The sequence below is a fragment of the Protopterus annectens genome, chromosome 6.part0, assembly GCF_019279795.1.
Source record: "Protopterus annectens isolate FY-2018-M chromosome 6.part0, PAN1.0, whole genome shotgun sequence".
Lineage (NCBI taxonomy): Eukaryota > Metazoa > Chordata > Ceratodontiformes > Protopteridae > Protopterus > Protopterus annectens.
This window is the reverse complement of record NC_056737.1, coordinates 460,127,697-460,153,548: the sequence shown is the minus strand read 5'-3', so window position 1 is coordinate 460,153,548 and position 25,852 is coordinate 460,127,697. Positions and strand designations below refer to the sequence as shown.

At 40.7% G+C, this 25,852-nt stretch overlaps 1 protein-coding gene across 3 annotated transcripts in view; it reads right to left on the bottom strand.

Annotated features, from left to right (window-relative positions):
* The window catches only part of ZFYVE19 (zinc finger FYVE-type containing 19), a 641,592-nt gene that overhangs the window by 527,388 nt on the left and 88,352 nt on the right, over positions 1–25,852 (bottom strand). For all 3 annotated transcript variants that reach the window (XM_044074191.1, XM_044074190.1, XM_044074192.1), the window contains exon 3: positions 1,551–1,669. In XM_044074191.1, coding sequence (XP_043930126.1) covers positions 1,551–1,669 — 119 coding nt within the window. The remainder of the gene's footprint in view (positions 1–1,550; positions 1,670–25,852) is intronic.

Sequence of the window (25,852 nt, the reverse complement as noted above, 5' to 3'; positions counted from 1 at the left end):
ATTGTTTCTAAGCTGCCATAACCATGGTGTGTAATATTATCCAAGAACAGTAGTACTGATAGCAAAATAGCAAGAAAAGTTGTTGGAGGATTTCTTCACAACTTTTTTATTACCAGGGCAGACTGAGGGCATCAGCAGCAACAAACAAAATAATGGGATTTATATTCAGACACAGACAACCTGGAATGAAAACAATAACACTCCACTGTACTGAGCTCTGGTCAGATCACACCTCAAAAGTAAATAGGATGAAGATAAAAGGCATAACCAGAAAGTGCAGATAAAGAAGCTCTTCTTTTTATAAAAGAGATGGGGTCATCATAGTAAGAATCGGACTACTTAAAAGGGATGGCAGAAACAAGGGCAGCAGATTGTAAGAACCAAACTACTCTCTGGTTTTGTGAAAGTATTTCTTCCCAAATATGGCTGTGGGCCCATGGCATTGACAAGTGGCATGCATGGTGCAAAAGGAATCCTTAGAGGTATTCAGTAAATCATAGGACAAGTGAAGAAATCATCAGGAAGGGAAAAAGCAAAATGCTGAATGCACTCTAATATGGTAAACCACACAAAGGCTATTTACTTATCTAGCCAAGCAAATGTTATGAAATGGAATTAAGAATAAATGTATTACACAATCATAAATGTATTTAGGATTGTACAATAAGTTGCCTGCATGCATTGCATACGTGCCCAAAAACAAGACAATTCTTCAAGCAACAAGCATGGTTTATCACATTGCTGGCAAAAAAATTAGCAGAAAAAAAGCTTTGCATTATTCTGCTGTGAAAGTAAGAGAATGAAATATTCCAATATTGAAGGAATTAAACAGCTACCGTGACTAAGAATATAATACTGAATGTATCCTTGTGTCCTGTATCAATGGATAGCAACAATTCTATTCTACATATTATGCATGCTGAACAAGACAGAGAATTATGCATGCTGAACAAGACAGACAAGCATCACTGGTATATAAACAATCTGCTATCATTAGATGTGAAAAATGTACCATCAAGTGATATTAAAAACATTTTCTAAACAATGAAAAAGATAATCCATTGGCACTCCAGTGGCATGCTTTTAGGAAAAAAACAAAATCAGCAGACATCTAGTATGAATGCATGAGCTATAAATGGAGAATGGGGAACAGGTCATGGGTCAAGAAATAACATCGCTTTGTAAAGTCATACAGAATATAGCTTCCAGTGCTGCAGTTCCCAATAAATGGAAATGGTTCATGTTAAAGTTAGAAACATCATGCTGGCAAGAGCTCTGAGGAATGTGTGCATGCTCCGTGTGTACATAGGTCTTCAAATCATGGTCTGGGTTTTCTTAAGTAGATATAGGCTAAAAGCAAGCATAGACATACCAGCAGGAAGCAACTGTGGTCCTTATAAACAATACAACTGAAGATGGGGATAGTCACTGTGCTCAATTTTCTCAATTCCACACTAGAAAAAGACTAAAAAAAATAAATAAAAATTCTGACTTGCTGTATTCTTTAGTTGCTTAACACATGAAGACAGCTCCATAATAAAAAAACATACCTGGTCAGATCCTCAAAGCATTTCCGGCAAACTTTCTGGGCACTTCCAAAGCGAGGTACCACTGCACTGTGGCTCACACAGCCAGAACAAAAACATCGGCCACAATTTTTACATCCACACTGCAAATGGGGGAAAAAAAACACCGAACTGTTGGTTTGTTTTTCAGTTGCACTTTTTAAGATCTTTGATAGGTATATGGCAAGCCCTCCTACACCTTCCCCACCATCCTAGTCATTTGTCTTCCAACTTCCCTATGTGCACATGGCAAACACATGAACAGGAAATTAAAAGTCATTCGCAATGTAAAGTAACAATGCAGATTATTTATTGATAACCCTCAATACAGACCAAGACCATGCAGCAGTAAGAACCAAGTCCTCTAGTATCCCTTCAGGCACTGTCCTGCTAGCTTTAGCTTAAATTTGAGTGTAGTAGCAAACATATGGTTTTCTCACCCATTCCCGGAGACAGCAAATTCCTTCCTCAAGAGATATCTACAAGTGAGTAACACTTCTCCTTCAATGAACAATAATAAGAAAAACTGGGGGAGGTGGTATAGTGTGTGCCTAAACTCAGATTTTTTGCTGTAAAAAAAGTTATGTACTCACCATAACATTCCATGTGAGTTGTTCTATCTCGCCTTCATTCTTCACTGATGGGTTCGGAGCCGATCCTCGGCTCCAACACGGCCGTTTAGCAAAGCTCAAAGATTACCAGTAGCTCGAGACCAAGTCCCTTATCCCATGATGCACTGCTGGAATTACTGCTGCGTGTCCCATATCCTAGTAAGAGGACTAACCTCCCCAGACAGAAACAAACACTGAATAACCAGGATGAAATCAGTCTCCAGGTCAACTGTCAGCCAGGTGGGGGAAGAAGGGAGGGACGTGAGAATGAAGGTGATACAGAAAAACTCACATGGAACGTTATGGTGAGTACATAACTTTTTTATGTGAAGTTGTTCAATCTTGCCGTTCATTCTTCACTGATGGGTAGCGTCCCTAGCACCCTAAATCCTGGGTGGCTGACAGGAGTACATATTTCAAGGCTGTAGAACTAAAGGAAGCCCTGTCCCTGGAGGCCTTATCCACTTTGTAATGAGTGATAAAAGTATGAGGCTTAGACCAAGTGGTTGCAGCACAGATATTATCAAGGGGTAACTTGGCTTGAAAGGCCGAAGAAGTAGAGACTGCTCTGGTTGAATGCGCCTTCACTTTATGCAACAAAGACCTATTAGCAGATGAGTAAGTGTAAGTGATATAGTCTGAAACCACTTAGAAAGGGTTGTTTCAGCCACTGGTCTACCTTTTCTGGCTTCCGAGAATGAAACAAAAAGTTGGTCTAACTTTCTGATGTCTTTTGTTCTGTCCAGACAATATCTAAGCTGTCTGTGAATATCAAGTTTGTGCAGCTTGTATTCTAATTTGTTGGTATGGTTGGGGAAAAAAAAAAGACAACTGAATAACTTGATTGATGTTTGTCTCAGAACATACTTTAGGCAAAAAGGAAGGGTTAGTCCTAAGGGATACTCTGTCAGGATGAAAAAATCATACAGATGGGCTTGACAGATAATGCCTGAAGCTCTGACACTCTGCAGGCAGAAGTAACGGCCACTAGAAAAATAGTTTTCCATGACAGAAACTTGTGCTCACTAGATGATGCTGGTTCAAAGGGAGGAAGAATAATACGGGATAGCATGAAATTCAAGCTCCAGGGAGAATAAGGAGTCTTCACTGGAGGTCTCATGTAAAAGGTACCTCTGAGGAAGGCCTTGGATAACTGGTGTTGCATAATATTTAGTCCATCAATACCTAGATGAAAATTAGATATAGCTGCTAACTGGACCCTAACGGTAGCAGCTGCCGCTCTTTCGTGAAAAATCTTAGTCAAGAATTCTAGTATGGATGACAATGGAGCTTGGTAAGGATCAAGGTTCTTGTTAGAAGCCCAAATGGAAAATCTCTTCCACTTACTACGATATAATTTTCTGGTGGAAGGTTTATGGAAGGCCAACAAAATTTGACTTGTGTCACATGAAAGATCATGAAGCCTGGCTATACGGGGAACTGGAACAGCCAAGCGGTTAGCTTCAGTGACTGCAAGGAAGGATGGAGGTCCCCTGATGCGTGTGTCATAAGGTCTGGGTCCAGGATCCATGGATCTTCCTAGAAATGATGGTAAAAAAATGGAAACCAAATCTGCCGAGGCCAATGAGGGGGCGATAAGAATGACAGTCCTTCCCAGCGACTTTGCTTTCTGTAAAAATCTGGGCATCGGGGTAAATGCATAGAGGAGACCCGGGGGCCAATTGTGTATGAGTGCATCCCGTAGGGGGGGGTTCTCCTGGAGGGGGTATCAGGGCAAAGTAGCTTCTGCATTTGGTGTTGACGTGGCTGGCAAAACGATCGCAGCAAGGCTGGCCCCATTTGCGGAAAATCCCATCCACAATCTCACTCTGAGGGCTTCTCGACAAAGGGGGTAAGACTTGGTCCTACCCTGTTTGTTCAAATACCAGGCCACTGACATGTTGTCTGTCTGTATGGCAATTGTCCCTAGAGGAAGAGAGTTCTGAAAGTACTGCAACGCCAGAAGTACTATTCTCATCTCTAGAACATTGATATGCAAATATGACTCTTGATCCGTCCATGTGCCTAGGGCAGTCTTTCCCTGAAAATGCCACCCCAACCCTATTAGGGAAGCGTCTGTGGTCACAGTGGCTACTAGAGGGGGGAATACAAAGGGGCGTCCTATTGTGACATGTAGAGACATTAACCACCACTAAAAATCCCTCTTGCAAGAGTTTGTAATCAGAATCATATGGTTCATTGGCAATACCTGGTAAGACCATTGTGTGAACAGGAGCCACTGAAGAATCCGCATATGCATCCACGCCAGTGGAATGGCTAAAATTGCTGTCGCCATCAAACCTAGTACTTTCCAGACCTCTGCGGCTGGAGCTCTGTTCTTTGACACCAATGAAGTGCTGTGTTGGCGAAGAATTGATGCCCTTTCGACTGGAAGACGTAGAGTGGTGATTGAAGTGTCTAACTCTGCCCCTATAAAGATGATATGCTGTGATGGCGACAAGGCAGACTTACCGAAGTTGACCTTAATGCCTAAGTGGTTGCAAAGTGTCAGAGTGGATTCTGTTACCTGAATCAGTTGATGACTGGTGGTGGAGGTAAGGAGCCAATCGTCTAGGTACGAAAACACCTGGAATCCTAGATGCCTCAGGTGAGCCGTGACCACTGCCATACATTTGGTGAACACTCTGGGGGCTGTAGCGAGACCAAAGGGTAGGGCTCGAAACTGGTAGTGACTGGCTCCCAGCTGGAAACGCAGATGATCACTGGATGGTCTGGTCATTTTTATGTGGTAGTATGCATCCTTGAGATCGAGCGAGCACATCCAATTGTCCTTCCCTAAAAATGGAAGTATGGACTGAAGCGTGACCATCCAAAACTTATCTTTTTTCACAAATTGGTTTAGTCTGCCGAGGTCCAAAATGGGTCTCCAGTCCCCTGTTTTCTTTGGAACCAAAAAGAATCTTGAGTAAGTTCCAAATACTGTTTGGTCTGCTGGGACTGGCTGGATGACTCTCTTTTCTAGCAACTTGCGGACCTCTGTGGTTGCTTGTTCCCTGTAACTGGGTGGAACGTTAAGGATTCACTTGACGGGAAGGGGTGGAATCGAGAACAGTATGAAATACCCTCTGGAAATGATGCTTTGTACCCATCTGTCATTTGTAATATCTAGCCAGGCTTCTGGGTACAAAGATAAGCGACCCTCGACCGCCTCTAGAGCAGGACAGTCGGTCCTCCTCTCGGGAGCACTGGTAGGGTTGGCCAGAGAAGTGATCTCTGTCACCCTGGTGTTGTGGACTCCCTCTGCCACGAGGGCGGCGTCTTCCATTATTATCCCCTCCATGTGTGTCCTGAAAGGCTCCTTGGGCTTTCCAGAACCACATTTTCCCTCCCTTTTGGCCTTTGGGATAAGGCCAAGTAGGGGTGGAAAAATGGACTCCGACAGCAGACAGAGTCTTTCCCTCCTGTTCACACCTGGTCAAGGTTTCTTTTACAATAGCAAAAAAAACAATGATGTCTTGTTCTTATGCTCACCGAACGTTTTTTATTCTACAATAGATAGCATAAAATCTCTTAGCGCCTTGGCCACAACCAGCCTTTACAGACTAAAAATCTTGTTCATCAAATTTTCATTTTATATACACAGCATTACTTAATCAATTACATTCAATTAGCTTAAAATCAATGAAACAAGCTTTTTCTTAAAGCTAAAACATTTCCAAATAAAACTTTGCCTATTGCATTCCTTATTTAAACCATTAGGTCGTAAAGTATTATATTTAATAATAAAAATCGATTCTTTTTTCCTGAGTAAATGTTTTAACATTTCTTCACTGGCAAAATATTGTAAAACCTGCTCTAAAACTGTTACTTTTAAGTTTTTCGTATCTCCTAAATGTACTTTATTGAAGTGTTCCACTACGGGACTTATAACTTTGTTTTTCTTAATGTCCCCGATATGTTCTTTTATTCTTTCACTTAAACTTCTTTTAGTTTCATCTATATAATAGTTTTTACAAGAACATCCTATGGCATAAATAATTTCCCTACTTGCACAAGAGAAAATTTCTTGAGTTTCAAACTTCTTTTCATTTATTTTCTCAAAAGTTGACACTATAAATTGACAAATCGAACATTTTCCACACAGAAAAGTTCCTAATCCTGTTGGACTTTTAATAATTTTTTCTTTTGGTTTACTGTATTTGCTATGAACCAGAAAATCCTTTAAATTCCGTCCTCTCTGAAAAGGAAACCTTAATTCTATTTGTGAAAGTGAAACACTTCTTTTTTTTGTGTGCTTCCAATACCCCTTTAATAATTCATTTACCCTGTCTGAAAAAAGGGTGTATTTAGTAATACAGAATAAAGAACTATCCATTGATACTATATTTTTACAATTCTCTGAATTTTTATTGTGTAAATTTCCACTACTGACTTCAGAATTTTCATAGATTTTAGCATAACTGTCTAACACTATATCTTGCCTATAGCCCCTTCTTAAAAACATATCTATGGCTTTCTCCGCTTCCTTCCGTGATTCATTCTCATCACTGCATAGTCTCTTTATCCTTAATAATTCCCATAAGGAATAGAAGTTAAAGTATGAGATGGATGGCAGCTAGTAGCATACAGCATCAAATTAGACTGATTAAACTTTCTATGTACACTGGTTTTGATCCTTCTTTTCATTTTTCCTTCCAGAGTAATATCCAGAAAATTTACCACTAGTCCCACTTGTGCCCCATCAAATTGAATTTCATATTCATTATTGTTTAGGTACTGTAAAAATTCTGGTACCTCTTCTTTGCCCCCCCCCCCCCGGCACACAAATATGAGGTCGTCTATAAATTTAAAATATTTTATGACATGACCTCTATAAAATGTACTTCTATATGTGTGTGTACTTTCCACTAGTCCCATAAAAAAGTTTGCATACACCAGGGCAAAAGCTGCCCCCATTGCTGTGCCTTTGTTTTGTCTGTATAGTCTTCCTTCAAACCCGAAAACATTATTCGTTAAGACAAAAATATATCAACTCTTTGATGTAGTGAGTTCTGGGGTTATCACCCAGAAAATATTGTATTGCCTCTAGGCCATAATAATGTTGTACACTCGTGTACAAGCTAACGACATCTACCACTACAAAGTACATTTCTTCCGTCCATATAATAATCTTCTATCTTTTTCAAAAAGTCAAAAGAATCTTTTATATAAGATGAAAGCTTTAACACTTCTTTTAACAAAAATTTGTGTAAAAAACAGCTCAAATTGTGGGTAAAATAACCACTAGCTGATACTATTGGACGTCCCGGGGGTGTTGTAAATTTTTACGAATTTTGGGGACACAAAAAAATCTAGCTATCACATTCTCTTTAGTCACAAATTTGTTTGACACATCAAAAGCTGTAAAATAATGCAGTCTGACTCCCTTATCCAACAACATCTGAAAATCATGCTGTGCTTGAATCAGAGTATTTACATTTACTTTACTGTATACTGATTCTCTGTTTAAATGTTGCATGCACATGTCAGAGTAATTCAAAGAGTTCATGACTACCAACTTGCCCCCCCCCCCCTTATCAGAGGGCTTAAACACTATTTTGTCATTAGTGCTTAATTGTTTTAGCTTCATCCATTCCATTTTAGTAAAATTATATTTTTTTCTAGTGATCTCAAAATCTATTTCCTTTTCCAATATTATATTAAGAGCGCTGTGAAAACGCTGTATATAAGTATTTTTAAACGGAGGCATGAAAGTACTTTTCACAGATATTTTAGTTGTATCTAGGAGACTATAAGCATTACTTTCTGTTCCGGAGACACAAGAAGAAAAACTACAATCACTACATGAGTCCGTTTCCACTTTTGGAACATTAGTGTTTTCAAAAACAGAGTTGTAAAAATAATCATTTAAATGCATTTTACGTTCAAACTTAAATATTTCACCCTTTAATTCATATAATCTAGGTAAAACTGTTGGTATAAATTTTAAGCCTTTTTGTAAAACTGACATTTCAACTTCATCACACAAATAGACAGACTGACAACATACTGGTCTGCATTAATACATTCTACCTGTTTAGTTAGTCCATTTACTTCGTTTGTATCGGCCCTGGCCCCTATAATTGTCTTGTCCTTGCCAGGTACATTTTCTAGCCCCATTTCCCTGGGCGTTTGAGCCTCGAAATGTCCTCCGAAAGGACTCGGCATTATTGGGTCTAGGTAAACGTGGATATTCTTGATCTGTTAATTCCTCTTCTTCCATAGAAGACGCCACGCTTTCACCTGAATGAAAGCTCCGTTTTTTACCTTGACCACATGTTTCTTTATCTGCTTGGAAACTAACATTGCGCCGTTTGGACTGCTGATTGGTTGAAAGCACAAAAGCCTTCTTTCGTTCATAGTCCCTTAAGTCTCTCTGAAGTTTACTTTTTTTCCGTTTGATAAGTTCTTTCTCATAAGAAGAAAGACTGTCATTAATACTTCCTAAAAAGGACTCCAATGCTGAATTTGATGTTATCTTAATTACTTTATCACATAACTTTTTTTGTTTCCCCCAACAATTTGTTCCTTTTGAGGCTATCCCTTTCTATTAGTATAGACACCCATTCAGTACTGCAGCGATGAGCTGCCACTATCCACCTCTCTTGAAAATTTTTGTTCTAGTTCTTCCGACAGTTCAAAAGGGGTAGAAGGACTTTTAACTGCTCGAAGTCCACGTGGTGTTATTTTTCAGTTCTTGATATCTCTGAAGACTGTTTATATTGTAAAAAATAGCACTTTCTTTAAATAACAGTTTCTCTAATTGTGAACAGAGTTCCTGTGCTGCTGGTAATGAAGAAACTTCTGACCTCTTACCTATTGCAGCAAAGGGGTTAACAGTTACTCGTTGTCGGGTTTCCTCCCATTTTCTTAAAGCATTTAATGGCGTACTCGTTTGCAGATCCAGCATACCATTATTTTGTTGGCTCAATGCACCCGTTTCATTTTCGGCAGCAATCTGCATTCCCAAATATAAATAATTAAATATAATACTTTACAACCTAATGGTTTAAATAAGGAATGCAACTGGCAAAGTTTTATTTAGAAATGTTTTAGCTTTAAGAAAAAGCTTGTTTCATTGATTTTAAGCTAACTGAATGTAATTGATTCATTAAGTAATGCTGTGTATATAAAATGAAAATTTGATGAACAAGATTTTTACTCTGTAAAGGTTGGTTGCGGCCAAGGCACTGAAAGATTTTATGCTATCTATTGTGGAATAAAAATGTTCGGTGAACATAAGAACAAGACATCATTGCTTTTTTTGCTATTGTGGTTTCAAGAATACTCTGTTATTGTGGTTCTATATAAGGTTTCCTTTACCTTTGGCCCAAACAAAGATGAGCCGTCAAACGGGGTATTTACGAATGAAGACTTGAAAGGCTCCGCAAAGGAACAGAGGCGCATCCAGGCATACCTGCAAAGAGCAATCCCTGTACCTGCCGCCCTACTCGAACCATCAGCTGCATATGATACGAGATGCATGGACGAGTTCACAATGGAATTAAGGGTAGCAAGCTGGGCAGAAACTTTGTCAGAGACGCCTGCAGCTACAGTACCCTGAAGAGAATCTCCCTGCTCCTTAAGAAGATCTCTTTGCAGTCTGGTGAAATGGGTCAGATAGTTCAGTGATCGAAGAGAGAAAGTCGCTGAACTGAACATGCGTTTCCCATATCTATCCATGATCCTGGACTCTCTGTTAGGAGGATGGATAGACGGGGAAGTTTCAGACAATTCCTTCTTGGTGGCTGCCGCCGCCACCACCATGGCATCAACAGGAACTCCTTTAGACAGAAAGGGTTTATCCACTGGGGGCAGACATAAATTTATTAGGTCTCAGAGGGACAGGCTCCATGGACTCGGGTGACTCCCACACCCTACGAGAGACCAATTGCATAAGCTCGTCATAAGGCGGAGACACCCAGGAGGTGGAAGGTTGAGACCCGAAAGCTTTCATCCGCAGTAGTGCTTTTGGACTGCCAACCACGCCTCTGCCTAAGGATCTCAAGTATCTCCGCAAAGGAGATGCCCACAGAGGGGGATCAAGGGGGACCCTTCTCAGTCATCCAAGTCAGTGTCAGATGTCAAGGACTCCTGTGGGGAGTCCAAGTGCCTCCTCTTGCACAGTCTCTTTCTGGGGACTTCCTCAGTGGGAACCTCTGGGGAAGTCTTAGAAGAGCAGGGAGCGCACAGTGGGGCTACCTAAGGCTCTGGGTCTCTACACTTGGGATGACCGATGCTAGCAGAAGCAGGCACAAGCACTTTAAGGGAAGAAGAGGCCAAACCTGGTGATGAGTAAGTCTTTGGAGAAACCACTCGCCTCATGGCTTCGAAAGCATCATGGCTCCAATGAGAAGGAGTCGACAGACCCAAAGGGACCACGTTCCCCTCCTGCACCGATGCCGTGGGCTCCGAGCCCGAGGTAGGAGCCGAGCCACCAGAGCCAAAGCCCTGAGAGGAAGAGTCGGCACCGAGAAGTCAGTGCAACTATCCCTCCCCAGATCCAACAGGGGAGCGTCGGCTCCTAGAGCCCCCAGTCGGCACAGAGGTTGTCTGAGCAGATGGAGCCAATGACACTGGAACAGCTGCTGGCTCCAAGGGTTCTATAATCATCAAGTCGGCCTCCTCCAGCTCTGAAGGACCGGTACAGCTCAGAGGAGGAGTAGTCAATTCCGGAAGTGTGGTCTTCTGTTCCGATGCCCGGGTCAGAACCGACAGCAATTTAGCTAGGCCTGGTGCCGTTAACAGCTTCTGTACCAGTCGATCCATATCTGAATCTGAAAGGCTAACAGAGGACCTGGAAGAAAGCACCAATGGTGCTGACTGGAGATGTGGAGAAGAGGGAGTCTCGGAGACCGGTTCCAAGCCAGAGTCCTGGCTCAAAAAAGAACAGACTGTTGGCTCCAAAGGCTGTGGAGCCAAAGTCACAGTATATTCCACTTTTTCTGATTTTTTTTGCCTTGGACTCCGAGGAAAATTTTGAAGATTCGCTGGCCCCATCCTGGTCACACAAGGCTTCTACAAAGGGGTGCTTAAGGAGACCTCGATCTATAAGTTTCCTCTTCCTCTCAGCCAGCACCCTAGTAGAAAAGGAGTGGCAGATATTGCAGGACTCCTGAAGGTCCACCTCACCCAAACAATAAACGCACTGAACATGTGCATCTGTCACAATTTTTTTGTCCACAGGCGGGACATTTTTTAAAGCCAGACTCCGGATGTTTTTCTTTATCTTTAGACATAATATACATATTTTATATATATATATATATATATATATATATATATATATATATATATATATATAGGTCTACTGCTTTTCATCTAATACCACGTATTCAAAAAAGAGCAGTAGACCGCTCAGTTACGTGAAAGTGCACTTTTGCGAACTCAGCTTCTACAAACGGATCGCACCACAGTGGAGGACAGCAGGAAAACATGCTATGTCCTCCACTGTGGTGCGGTAGTTACGGACCTTAGGGTTAGGGCACGTGTCATGGTAAGGGGATAGCCCTACTAGCTATCCCCTTACCATGACCCGTGCCCTAACCCCTAAGGTCCGTGACTACCGCACCAAAGTGGAGGACAGGCTATCCTCCACTGTGGTGCGGTAGTCATGGACCTTAGGGTTAGGGCATGGGTCATGGTAAGGGGATAGCCCTACTAGCTATCCCATTACCATGACCCGCGCCCTAAGCCTAAGGTCCGTAACTACTGCACTAAAATCAGTAGTAGCCCGTTCGCTGAAGTGGGTTTTGCGAAAGTGCACTTTCGCTTAACCCAGGGTCTACTGTGTGAGCTTGAAGAAGTGTATTTTCAAACTTATACAATAGACCCATATATATATATATATATATATATATATATATATATATAAAAACTATCAAACTATGAAGAACCATCAACACCTGCTATGATCACAAAACACACTATCACAAACAAAACTCCAACTCCAAAACAAAAACTCTAGATATATATATAAAATACAATATAGAATTTTAATATAAATTCCTAAACTAGTCTACACTACTAGAGACCAAGGGCCAAAAAGCAAAAAAGTCATGAATAACGTGGCTAGAAGCAAAAGCTATAAAATGGAAAGAGGAACACTTCTAAACAACAGTGGAAATCAAAATCAAGAGATCAGTGCCGCGGCAAACTAGATCGGAGGTAATTCCAGCAGTGCATCATGGGATAAGGGGTTTGGTCTCGAGCTACTGGTAATCTTTGAGCTTTGCTAAATGGCCGTGTCGGAGCTGAAAATCAGCTCTGAATCCATCAGTGAAGAATGAACGGCAAGATTGAACAACTTCATATTAATTGTTTTCCCAAAGTTTACAAATACTGCATTGACTTGTATGGGTCAAACAATAGGTCTTTTAATTTTTCCTCACTCTAGTGTGACTGTATAAAGTCCCCACACAGGGGTGCATGTGGGCTGGCCCCTTCTTTAAAAAATAATTTTTGTCCATTTATATGCTTTTCTAAATTATGTTTCTCCTCCTACTCTTAATGAATATGCTGAGAGATGCCAGTAAGCTTTCAGAAAAGAAGACAAACAAAAACAGCTAGCACAGTATTACAGCAAGCAAAGTACCAGGACACTGGCACAAAGGGGAAAAAAAAAAAGAATGTGGAGAAAGATTAGCTATTGGCATTACCTGGTATAAAATAGAGAAGGGCCAATGGGGATCAAGGCCATGAAGAAATGTTAGTAAGGCCTTGCTGAGTCTAATTATGATGGCTGTCAAAAAAGCAATTACTAAAAAATAGAAATCAAAGTCTAAACCAACTTTACTAGAAGTAGTGAAGATAGTAACGCAGTTAAAACTGCAACTGGGATCTTTACAAAAGGGTAGGTGCAAATTACATAGGAAAAAATGGAAATTGTGGGATCAATACATGCAGAGGAGGAATGAGGTTTAAAAGAAGGCAGGATTTGAATGAGCGTAATGGTTGATTAACAATGACTGGTTATGTTAAAAGTGATGGATAATATTTGCAGCTACAGTTGTTTCGCACGATTTGGAATACATAATGTTTGCAACTGTGATTGTGTCGCTATGGTTTATTGTCATTTATGTCAATGTAACATGGCCTAGGTCATACATGATAATTTAATAAAGATGTTTCTGGCTTGGAGAAATGTGGGTCATGTGTTCGATATGTAGGCTGGTGATTTGGCTATGGGAACTGCAAGGAGACAGAATGCTTTGAATTTTAAGAATAGGACCCTTAGGGGTAAAGTTAAAGGAAATCAAAATTATGTACTTGCCACAAAGACAGATCTGCATAAGTAGATTCCTTCTCATTAATCAGTGAAACAAACTGTGGGCTGTCAGCAGGGCACCTAAAAACCTTTGCAAGCTATCATTTCCCCTTTGTCCATAGTGGTTTGATAGTCAGCTTCCTTTCCAGCTCTCTGGTGGGAACCTCAAAAAAAAAAAAAAAAAAAAAAAAAAAAAAAGATCACCACAAATTCAAATAAAAATATCAAGAAGAATCCTCCTCCAGGCCATGAAATAAGGAGGAGGCGGTTGGGTACACTGACAAGAACAGACCTGCTTATCCAGACCTATCGTTATGTTAAGTTCATAACTTTTCTACCTTAGATGAGAAGGTCCATTCTTATTAACTGGTTGGACACAGTCCCAATCTTATCCTCTTGGGAAAATACTGTTGACTGGTGTGACTCTGAAGGAAGATCTAGTCCTGGAGTCCACAACCAGCTTATATAGTGTCCAGCAAAAACATTCAGTAAAGCCCATGTAGCAACTGTTGCAACGAAGGAAGGATTTCTGAAAAATGCCTGAGAAACCCACACTACTCTGAGTGTGCTTCACACACAAATGCAAGCATCTTGTAATATTTTTGTAACACAACTTAATGCAGTCAGTAAGCCACTCTGACATTGTCATTTTTGTAACTTAGGAACCAAGCAAAAAAAAATGAGAAATGAGAATCTTTCCTGATTAATTTATTTTTATCCACATAAAATTTTAATTGGTGTTTGTGGACATTAATATAATGTAACAAATATTCATCTCTGAAGAGTTAGGAAAGAATCCAGGCAAATTAATAGATTAGTTAAGGTGCATCTCAGTGGTTACTTTAGGCATAAAAGAAAGAATTAGTTCACAATGACACTCTATCCTTATGGGAGATCAGGGATAGAGGCTTTCTGCTTTTGTGTAAGTTTGCACTTCAGAAATTCATGAAAGATCTAAAGGAATGTTTTACACATATGTATAAGCTTGCATTTAAAAAAAAATACAGTATTTAATTTGATTTAAACTGTGTTGAAGGAATTTTAACTGAACTGGCAGTTTTTCTGCTCTTTAGTAACTTGAACAGAAGCTAGTGTTTGCTGAATTTTGTTATTTGCTAGTAATTACAGGTGTGGGGGTAGCCACATTCTTTGATTTCCTGTCCTTGCCTAGTTAAGTGGTGCAATGTGAAATTATTTTCTGCTTAAAAACCTCAGCTTTGGCCGGCTAACAACTTGGTTATATTCAACTGGACGTATAAGAGAATTTAAGTACCTTTATCTGCACTTTTTAAAAAAAAAAATACAGTATTTAATTTGATTTAAACTGTGTTGAAGGAATTTTAACTGAACTGGCAGTTTTTCTGCTCTTCTGCTCTTTAGTAACTTGAACAGAAGCTAGTGTTTGCTGAATTTTGTTATTTGCTAGTAATTACAGGTGTGGGGTAGCCACATTCTTTGATTTCCTGTCCTTGCCTAGTTAAGTGGTGCATTGTGAAATTATTTTCTGCTAAAAACCTCAGCTTTGGCCGGCTAACAACTTGGTTATATTCAACTGGACGTATAAGAGAATTTAAGTACCTTTATCTGCACTTTTAAAAAAAAAAATACAGTATTTAATTTGATTTAAACTGTGTTAAAGGAATTTTAACTGAACTGGCAGTTTTTCTGCTCTTCTGCTCTTTAGTAACTTGAACAGAAGCTAGTGTTTGCTGAATTTTGTTATTTGCTAGTAATTACAGGTGTGGGGTAGCCACATTCTTTGATTTCCTGTCCTTGCCTAGTTAAGTGGTGCATTGTGAAATTATTTTCTGCTTAAAAACCTCAGCTTTGGCCGGCTAACCACTTGGTTATATTCAACTGGACGTATAAGAGAATTTAAGTACCTTTATCTGCACTTTTTTTAAAAAAAAGATACAGTATTTAATTTGATTTAAACTGTGTAGAAGGAATTTTAACTGAACTGGCAGTTTTTCTGCTCTTCTGCTCTTTAGTAACTTGAACAGAAGCTAGTGTTTGCTGAATTTTGTTATTTGCTAGTAATTACAGGTGTGGGGGTAGCCACATTCTTTGATTTCCTGTCCTTGCCTAGTTAAGTGGTGCATTGTGAAATTATTTTCTGCTTAAAAACCTCCGCTTTGGTCGGCTAACAACTTGGTTATATTCAACTGGAAGTATAAGAGAATTTAAGTACCTTTATCTGCACTTTTTAAAAAAAAAAAATACAGTATTTAATTTGATTTAAACTGTGTTGAAGGAATTTTAACTGAACTGGCAGTTTTCTGCTCTTCTGCTCTTTAGTAACTTGAACAGAAGCTAGTGTTTGCTGAATTTTGTTATTTGCTAGTAATTACAGGTGTGGGGGTAGCCACAATCTTTGATTTCCTGTCCTTGCCTAGTTAAGTGGTGCATTGTGAAATTATTTTCTGCTTAAATACCTCAGCTTTGGCCGGCTAACAACTTGGTTATATTCAACTGGACGTATAAGAGAATTTAAGTACCTTTATCTGCACTTTTTAAAAAAAAAAATACAGTATTTAATTTGATTTAAACTGTGTTGAAGGAATTTTAACTGAACTGGCAGTTTTTCTGCTCTTTAGTAACTTGAACAGAAGCTAGTGTTTGCTGAATTTTGTTATTTGCTAGTAATTACAGGTGTGGGGGTAGCCACATTCTTTGATTTCCTGTCCTTGCCTAGTTAAGTGGTGCATTGTGAAATTATTTTCTGCTTAAAAACCTCAGCTTTGGCCGGGTAACAACTTGGTTATATTCAACTGGACGTATAAGAGAATTTAAGTACCTTTATCTGCACTTTTTAAAAAAAAAAATACAGTATTTAATTTGATTTAAACTGTGTTGAAGGAATTTTAACTGAACTGGCAGTTTTTCTGCTCTTCTGCTCTTTAGTAACTTGAACAGAAGCTAGTGTTTGCTGAATTTTGTTATTTGCTAGTAATTACAGGTGTGGGGTAGCCACATTCTTTGATTTCCTGTCCTTGCCTAGTTAAGTGGTGCATTGTGAAATTATTTTCTGCTTAAAACCTCAGCTTTGGCCGGCTAACAACTTGATTATATTCAACTGGACGTATAAGAGAATTTAAGTACCTTTATCTGCACTTTTTAAAAAAAAAAAAATACAGTATTTAATTTGATTTAAACTGTGTTGAAGGAATTTTAACTGAACTGGCAGTTTTTCTGCTCTTCTGCTCTTTAGTAACTTGAACAGAAGCTAGTGTTTGCTGAATTTTGTTATTTGCTAGTAATTACAGGTGTGGGGGTAGCCACATTCTTTGATTTCCTGTCCTTGCCTAGTTAAGTGGTGCATTGTGAAATTATTTTCTGCTTAAAAACCTCAGCTTTGGCCGGCTAACTACTTGGTTATATTCAACTGGACGTATAAGAGAATTTAAGTACCTTTATCTGCACTTTTTAAAAAAAAAAAAAATACAGTATTTAATTTGATTTAAACTGTGTTGAAGGAATTTTAACTGAACTGGCAGTTTTTCTGCACTTCTGCTCTTTAGTAACTTGAACAGAAGCTAGTGTTTGCTGAATTTTGTTATTTGCTAGTAATTACAGGTGTGGGGGTAGCCACATTCTTTGATTTCCTGTCCTTGCCTAGTTAAGTGGTGCATTGTGAAATTATTTTCTGCTTAAAACCTCAGCTTTGGCCGGCTAACAACTTGGTTATATTCAACTGGACGTATAAGAGAATTTAAGTACCTTTATCTGCACTTTTAAAAAAAAAAAATACAGTATTTAATTTGATTTAAACTGTGTTGAAGGAATTTTAACTGAACTGGCAGTTTTTCTGCTCTTCTGCTCTTTAGTGACTTGAACAGAAGCTAGTGTTTGCTGAATTTTGTTATTTGCTAGTAATTACAGGTGTGGGGTAGCCACATTCTTTGATTTCCTGTCCTTGCCTAGTTAAGTGGTGCATTGTGAAATTATTTTCTGCTTAAAAACCTCAGCTTTGGCCGGCTAACAACTTGGTTATATTCAACTGGACGTATAAGAGAATTTAAGTACCTTTATCTGCACTTTTTTAAAAAATATACAGTATTTAATTTGATTTAAACTGTGTTGAAGGAATTTTAACTGAACTGGCAGTTTTTCTGGTCTTCTGCTCTTTAGTAACTTTAACAGAAGCTAGTGTTTGCTGAATTTTGTTATTTGCTAGTAATTACAGGTGTGGGGTAGCCACATTCTTTGATTTCCTGTCCTTGCCTAGTTAAGTGGTGCATTGTGAAATTATTTTCTGCTTAAAAACCTCAGCTTTGGCCGGCTAACCACTTGGTTATATTCAACTGGACGTATAAGAGAATTTAATTACCTTTATCTGCACTTTTAAAAAAAAAAAATACAGTATTTAATTTGATTTAAACTGTGTTGAAGGAATTTTAACTGAACTGGCAGTTTTTCTGCTCTTCTGCTCTTTAGTAACTTGAACAGAAGCTAGTGTTTGCTGAATTTTGTTATTTGCTAGTAATTACAGGTGTGGGGATAGCCACATTCTTTGATTTCCTGTCCTTGCCTAGTTAAGTGGTGCATTGTGAAATTATTTTCTGCTTAAATACCTCAGCTTTGGCCGGCTAACAACTTGGTTATATTCAACTGGACGTATAAGAGAATTTAAGTACCTTTATCTGCACTTTTTAAAAAAAAAAAATACAGTATTTAATTTGATTTAAACTGTGTTGAAGGAATTTTAACTGAACTGGCAGTTTTTCTGCTCTTCTGCTCTTTAGTAACTTGAACTGAAGCTAGTGTTTGCTGAATTTTGTTATTTGCTAGTAATTACAGGTGTGGGGTAGCCACATTCTTTGATTTCCTGTCCTTGCCTAGTTAAGTGGTGCATTGTGAAATTATTTTCTGCTTAAAAACCTCAGCTTTGGCCGGCTAACAACTTGGTTATATTCAACTGGACGTATAAGAGAATTTAAGTACCTTTATCTGCACTTTTTTTTTAAAAAATACAGTATTTAATTTGATTTAAACTGTGTTGAAGGAATTTTAACTGAACTGGCAGTTTTTCTGCTCTTCAGTTATTCCCACCCACCCTCCCTGGTTTTGTCTTGTTGTTAATCTTAGTGGCCTTGAAACTGCCTGCCCCTCAGCCTGCCTCTGGGCTCATCTCATTTGCTCACTCAACTGAGTGCAGTGAGATCATATTCTGATTTCAGGCACTCCTACTGTGTACAAAGAGAGCATCTGGGAAACAGACAAAAAAAAATTAAACTCATTTCCTGCCTTTCCTGTTAAGTGGTATAGACTATTTGTAGGCTTCTGAGCCCCCAAGCCCTTCTGTGTTTGAGGGAAGCCTTCTAGCTTGTTTTTTTTTTTCTTATAACTAGCCAGTTTTCTAGTTTCAGCTCTCAAATCTGTTTCTTTGATCTCAGCACTTGTTCAGATAAAAAAAAAAAAATGTCATCTGCTTTTACTGTACTTGTGTTTCTACCTACTTCATTTTACTTTTGCATCATCTTAAAAATACTCAATTGTATTTATTACTGCTTGGTGTAACTCATTCTAAGCCTTTTGGTTTAAACACTTGGGCTTCGGACCAGTTGCTTTGCACTGAGAGGGTTTGTGGTCTGCACTGTTGTGGCAGAACAGGTAGCTTACATCCTTCTAGGTTGGGAACTGCTGATTGAGGGCTCAGTGTCTGTTATTCTAAAAGTGTATTAATTCTGGTTTAAGCACTTGGGCTTTCACGCCAGTTATTTTACATTAAGAGGGTTCGTGGTCTGCACTCTTGTGGGAGGAGAGGCTGGACTCTGCCCTTCTGAGCTGGGAATTTCTGGTTAAAGGCTTATAGTGCATGCATATCTGAACTGCTTCTTACTGAAGTTGGTGCGCCTTGTTTGCTGTGGCATAGACTGGATTCGAGCCTGCTGGATCTAGCGTTGTTTGTGTAACTTGAGCACTAATCCAGACATTCTCTAAAGTATTCAATTGTATTTATTACTGCTTGGTTGTAACTTGATTAAAGTGTAGCTATCATTCTAAGTCTTTTGGATTAAGCACTTGGGCTTCAGACCAGTTGTTTTACATTAGGAAGGTTTGTGGCAAGCACTGTGGTGGCAGGACAGGTAGCGTTCATCCTTCTAAGTTGGGAACTGCTGATTGAGAGCCCAGTGTCCAAGTGTATTAGTTCTGGTTTAGGCACTTGGGCTTCAGGCCAGTTATTTTGCATTAAGAAGGTTCGTGGTCTGCACTCTTGTGGGAGAAGAGACTGGACTCTGCCCTTCTGAGCTGGGAATTTCTGGTTAAAGTTTTATAGTGCCTGAATATTTGAACTGTATCTTACTGAAATTGGTACACCTTGTTTGCTCTAGCATAGACTAGATCCAGGCCTGCTGAATCTAGCTTTGTTTATATGCTTGTTGTTTGTTTGCTTGTTATTTCCCTGGAAGCTAATTCCACCTAATACGCTTCTCAGCTTCTGTGGATCACTAGTGATATCTGCATTGCTTACTGTACTTATTTCCTTGTTTCACTTGAAAGAAAGTTACTGTTTGTCGTTTTTGCATTTAGTTACTTGTAACACATTGCACTCAAGTTACCTGGCACTTGCTCACTAAAGCAATTATATAAGTCAGCACTAAAAATTAAAAGCACTACACCCTCACTCCCCACTGGCCCTTGTTTTCAATTATTAAGGAATTCCCAATATTATTCTAGCATGTCCAAAGGTCAGTTGTCAATCTCCTCTCGGTCCAGCTGGTGAATCTGGGAATCTTGAGGCAATGTTATAACTGCCTCATGTACACAGACAACCCTCTCCTCCTCCCACATAACACAAATACTTGCAAGAGATGCAGCTATTTAGCCAAACTGGAGGCTGAGCTCTCTCAACTCAGGACTGGCAAGACCAGACAGGAGGAGAAGGCAACTACACACACCACAAAACCAGCCTCACATAATGCTACCACACCACTGAATCAAACACAAACACACAAAGACATACTCGGAGGCTCTGAGTAAAAATTTACCTAAACAGCAGAGGCCTCCAAAGTAGACACCCAAACAACTGCTACCTCAAGACACCCCACAAGCAACACATAAACCACAAAAGCAGTGTGCAAAGCAGTCACAGCCCTTAAAGCCAAATACAACACCAAACATACTTGTCATAGGTGACTCCATAGTCAGACACACTGACGTCCCACTCACCAGGCTGAACAAGGAGAGGGTCACAGTAAGCTGCCTATCGGGCGCTAGAATCCGCCACATAACACAAGCACAAGGGTCACTGCACGGCACGTACAAATATGACACAGTCATTGTCCATGCTGGTGTGAACGACCTGAGACGTACCTCCCTGGACTACATGAAAAGAGACATAGAGGAGCTCTCTGATTATGTAGCCCAGGCAGGTATGACCCTAACCCTGAGCAGTATCCTTCCTTCACCAAGAATGATGCCACAATATAGAGACAAGATGATCAGCTTTAACAATTGGCTTAATGTCTGGTGTCATTCAAAGGGGATCCAGTGTCTGTTTGCCTGGGATGACATGCTTGACAAGCCACGCTGCTCGCAAGGGACGGCTTGCACCTGTCACCCCTGGGATTCCAGATATTGGCTAAGGCTCTTGCCACCCCTATAGTGCCTTTTTTAGGCAAGGCTCAAATTCTAAACCTACCACCCTAGAAAAAAAAATGGGAAGACACTGAGGTTAATGCTGCTCAATGCCAGAAGTCTAAATCTCAAAATGCACGCACTCGAGGTCCTTCTCAGTATGGAGAACATCGATGTCTGTGCTGTAACTGAAACCTGGTTCAAGGCTCCTGAGAGCACCCGGCACTATTAGGTTTTACCTCATATCATGCATTCCGGCCCCAAAACCCGGACCATACCACAAAAGGAGGGTGTATCCATATTCATAAAGGATACCCACACCTCCAGGTTGGTGGCAACGCCAAGCTTGGAAACCATCCAGGTGCAACTAACCATAGGCAAAACTGCTCTACAAATTGTAGCATGCTACAGGCCACCCTCTCAAACTCAGGAACACCACACAGCCTTCCTGAAGACACTGGAGGGTATAAATGTATCTCCAAGCACCATCATATTGGGTGACTTCAACTACCCGAATATAGACTGGGAACATTACTCAAGCCCTAACTTTCTAGCCCAACGGTTCCTGGAGTTCATAAATTCAAATGCCATGGAACAGCTAGTCACTGTTCCCACGAGAGGAGAAAATATACTAGATCTCATTATCACAAACATGGGGACAAAATGCTCCACACCGGAAGTATATCCCTCATTGGTGAGATCTGATCATAAACTAATCTCATTGGAAATCCACATCCCGCCCCACCCCAAACAAAAAAGACCACAGTGAAGAACTTCTCTAAAGCAAACTTCACACTACTCAAGACTGGTGTGGTATCCTTCAAGGCCCCTGAGACAGTGGAAACCACAACCCAAGCTGCGGAAGCCCTTACAAATGCCTTCTATGAACACCTCCAGGACTGCATGGATCAGGCAATCCCAAATAAAACCAAGACTCTTTCCACAAAGGGCAAACATCCAGTCTGGTGGACCCCAGCCATTAACAAACTTTACAATAAGAGGAGAAAGCTATTACATGATAGAACAAAATCCATAAAAGGGAAGTCACCCCTGATCATTATTAGTAAAAAATACGAGCACTCATAAAATCAACTAAGGCCAATTTTGAGAGAAAAATTGCCATGGATTCAAAGGACAATCATAAGGCCTTTTTCAGCTATGTTAGGAACCTGGGTGGAAACTCCCAGATATGCTCAGAATTAGTCCAAAATGGTACAAAATCACTGAACCCACAGACATTGCCAACATACTGGCAGACAGGTTCAGTGCAAACTTCACCCCTCTCCCCTAAAGGAGAGATAACTATCCCAGCGGAGTGTAGCCTCCCAGACATCTCAAATGCGCAGGTGAAAGCTGCTCTCTCTAAAGCTAAAACACAGCATCAATGGGACCGGATGGTGTCCCCGGCTGTGTGCTACATGAGCTAAATGAAGAATTAAACCCGCACATAAGGCAGCTGTTTAATCTCAGCCTTACCACAGGATACGTGCCCAAGGAGTGGCGTACGGCAACTGTGGTCCCACCCCACAAAGGTGGCGCCTCTACAGACCCTGGTAATTACCGCCCCATAAGCTTAACAAGTCTAGTCTGCAAAGCTATGGAGAGGATCATAATGGAGCTCATAAACAAAGATATAGGGGACTTGCAGACATTGGACCCGGCCCAGTTTGGCTTCATCAAGGGAAGATCATGCCTTTTGAACTTGGTCGACTTCTTCGAAACAGTCACCAAGGCCATTGATGAGGGAAAGGCAGTCCATACAGCCTACCTTGACCTTGCAAAGGCTTTCGACAAATACCCCACTCGGGTATTGTAGAAAAACTTACCAGCTTAAATGTAAACCCATATGTCACAAGATGGGTTGCAAACTGGCTTAAGGACAGAACCTACAGGGTTAGAGTTGCTGGCGCTATGTCAGACTCCAAGCCGGTCACAAGTGGTGTCCCACAGGGCTCGGTCCTTGGCCCCCTATTGTTCGGCATCTACTTCTCAGAAGTACAGGCCAACATGGGAGGTCTTTGGCTGACAAAGTTTGCAGACGACTGCAAACTGGGCGCCATAGTGGAAAGTGCATCAGACACGGATATCCTTCCGAAGGGACTCACGGAAACAGATAGCTGGTGCCAGAGCCATGGCCTGAAGTTAAACGCCAAAAAATGTATAGTCATACCCTTCGGGAAAAACAAGGTGACCCCAAGCTACCATATAGGTGGCAATCCACTAAGCACAGAAGAGGTTATCAGGGACCTGGGGACCCAGGTTGACAGTGGCCTTTCTTTTGACACTCATGTTGCTAAAGTGGTTAGAAAGACCTTCTACATTGCCCACCTGATCATGAAGGGATTCACATCCAGATCTAGAGGTCATTGTTCCCCTGTACTCTTCACTTATCAGACCAATGATCGAGTACAATGCCCCATTCGGGATGTATCTCACCCGACATCTGCAGCAATTGGAGAGACCCCAAAAGTTTCTCACCAAAAGGATAAAGGGACTCCAAAATCTGTCATATGCTGCCAGATTGAAGAAACTCCAGCTCTATTCAGTCGCATACCGTCTGCTCAGAGGTGACATGTGCCTGACATACAAGGCCATGTCCAACCCGGAATTAATGGACATGCTCCACCTCAAAAAATCCAAATCCACCAAAACCACTAGAGCAAGCGACTTAAACCTTAGCACGGATATAAATAGGACATGCTGGAGGGATAGATTTATCACTCAGAGACTCCCTATGCTGTGGAATAGAGTCCCGGTCCATGTGAGGCAGAGCACCTCGTTGGCTCTGCTCAAGAGAAATCTTGACCTGTGGATGGGAGATCGTAGGTTTACCCCAGGAATCATCTCTGTGTCACTGCTGGACAGAGACACAACAAACTAATGGGTACAGTATTTTTTCATATAAGGGGTGGCGTAAGCCACAAAAATTCGGGCTAGGCTTATAAATGCCTTGGGGCAGATAGCCTAGTATAAACCTATGAACCTATGAACCTATTTCGTAAATTCTTGCAGAAGTGATGGCTATTAAAAGAGTCTCTTCCAAGAGACTTACTTTAAACCTGCTTTTACAGTAGGCTCAAGAGGGAAGGGTTAAATACAAAAACAAATCCATTGGAGGTATGGGATCGCTAAAAAGAGATAAGATCTAGAGGGTGTCTTTCCAGAATACTTTGCAAACTTAGAGAAGCTGAAGAAATTATCAGAGCCTTGATGCAAGTTGGAAATGGCAAAAAGATGGACCTTTATAAAACACCAACTAAGGCTTGCAACAAAACTGTGAAAAAGGAGTACAAGGGAAAAAGGAAAGGGGAGTAACAATACCGGTTGTTAATGCCAGGAGGAGGAAAGAAAAAGGTTGACTTGTGTGAGAATTACACTAGTACGTATTTATAGTCCACCTAAATTACTATTATGGAGGTTAAGAGAATTTTGGGAGAAATAATAAGTTTTCAGCACTCAGAACTGTTGCCTTGTGCTCAGCACTTGTACAAAACTTGTTGTAAGCACTAAATTAAACTCCAAATTACTGCAGCACTCAACTTTCCTCACTCGTTAGGAGGAAAACAGTTTTTAGTACTTAAATTAATAAGTACTTACCCAGGCATGTCTAAGGGTCAGCTCCCGGTGTTTTCCCCTGTCCACCTGATGAATCTGGGCATCTTGGGGCAATGTAGATATTGCAACCCTCTCCTCCTACCACCCAACATTACAACCTGTAAGAGATGCACTTATATAGCCAAACTGGAAGCCAAGCTCTCTCCAGCCAAGACTGGACTAGATAGGCAAGAGTAGAAGGTAAACACCTGCACTACACCGCACTCAACACATAGTCCATCGATACCTACCCCACCTCAAACCACACATAGTAACACAAAACACACATCTACATTCGCGGAGGCTCTCAATAAAAATCTGCCCAAACAACAGAGACCTCCAAAGCAAAAATGCAAGCAACCACCACCCTCAACACTACAAATCAGTGTGCCACTCAACCTCAGCCCATAAGGCAAAACAACATACCCAACACACTAGTCATAGGTGACTCTATAGTCAGGCATACTGATGTCCCACTCACCAGGCTAAACAAGGAGAAAGTTACTGTCAGCTGCCTGTCGGGTGCCAGGATCCGCCATATAACGCAAGCACTCAGGTCACTCCACAAGTACAAATATGACTCAGTTATTGTCCATGCTGGTGTGAATGACCTGTGACGTACCTCCCTGGACTACTTGAAAAGAGACACAGAGTAGCTCTCTGATCATTTAGCCAAGGCAGGTATGGCTCTAGCCCTAAGTAGCACCCTGCCATCGCCCAGAATGATACCACAGTTCAAAGACAAAATGACTGACTTCAACAATTGGCTAAGTTTCTGATGTCATTCCAAGGGGATCCGGTATCCATCTACCTGGGACAACATGATCGACAGACCACGATGCTTTGCCAGAGATGGCCTGCATCTGTCTCCCCTGGGATTCCAGATACTGGTTAAGTCTCTTGCCACCACTATAGTGCCTTTTTTAGGCAAGGTTCAAAAGACAAGCCCACCATCATAGCAGGTGCAAGCAAGCAAATTCTGAGGGTAATGCTACTCAATGCCAGAAGTCTAAACCTCAAAATGCACTCATTCAAGGCACTCCTTAAAATGGAGAAGATCGACATCTGTGCAGTAACAGAGACCTAGTTCAAGGCTCCAGAGAGCACCCCTGCATTACCAGGCTATAATTCATACCACATCTTTTGGCCACCTAACCTGGACTGAAACACTAAAGATGGAGGTGTGTCCATATTCATTAAGGATATACATACCTCCAGGCTAGCTGCTCAACATA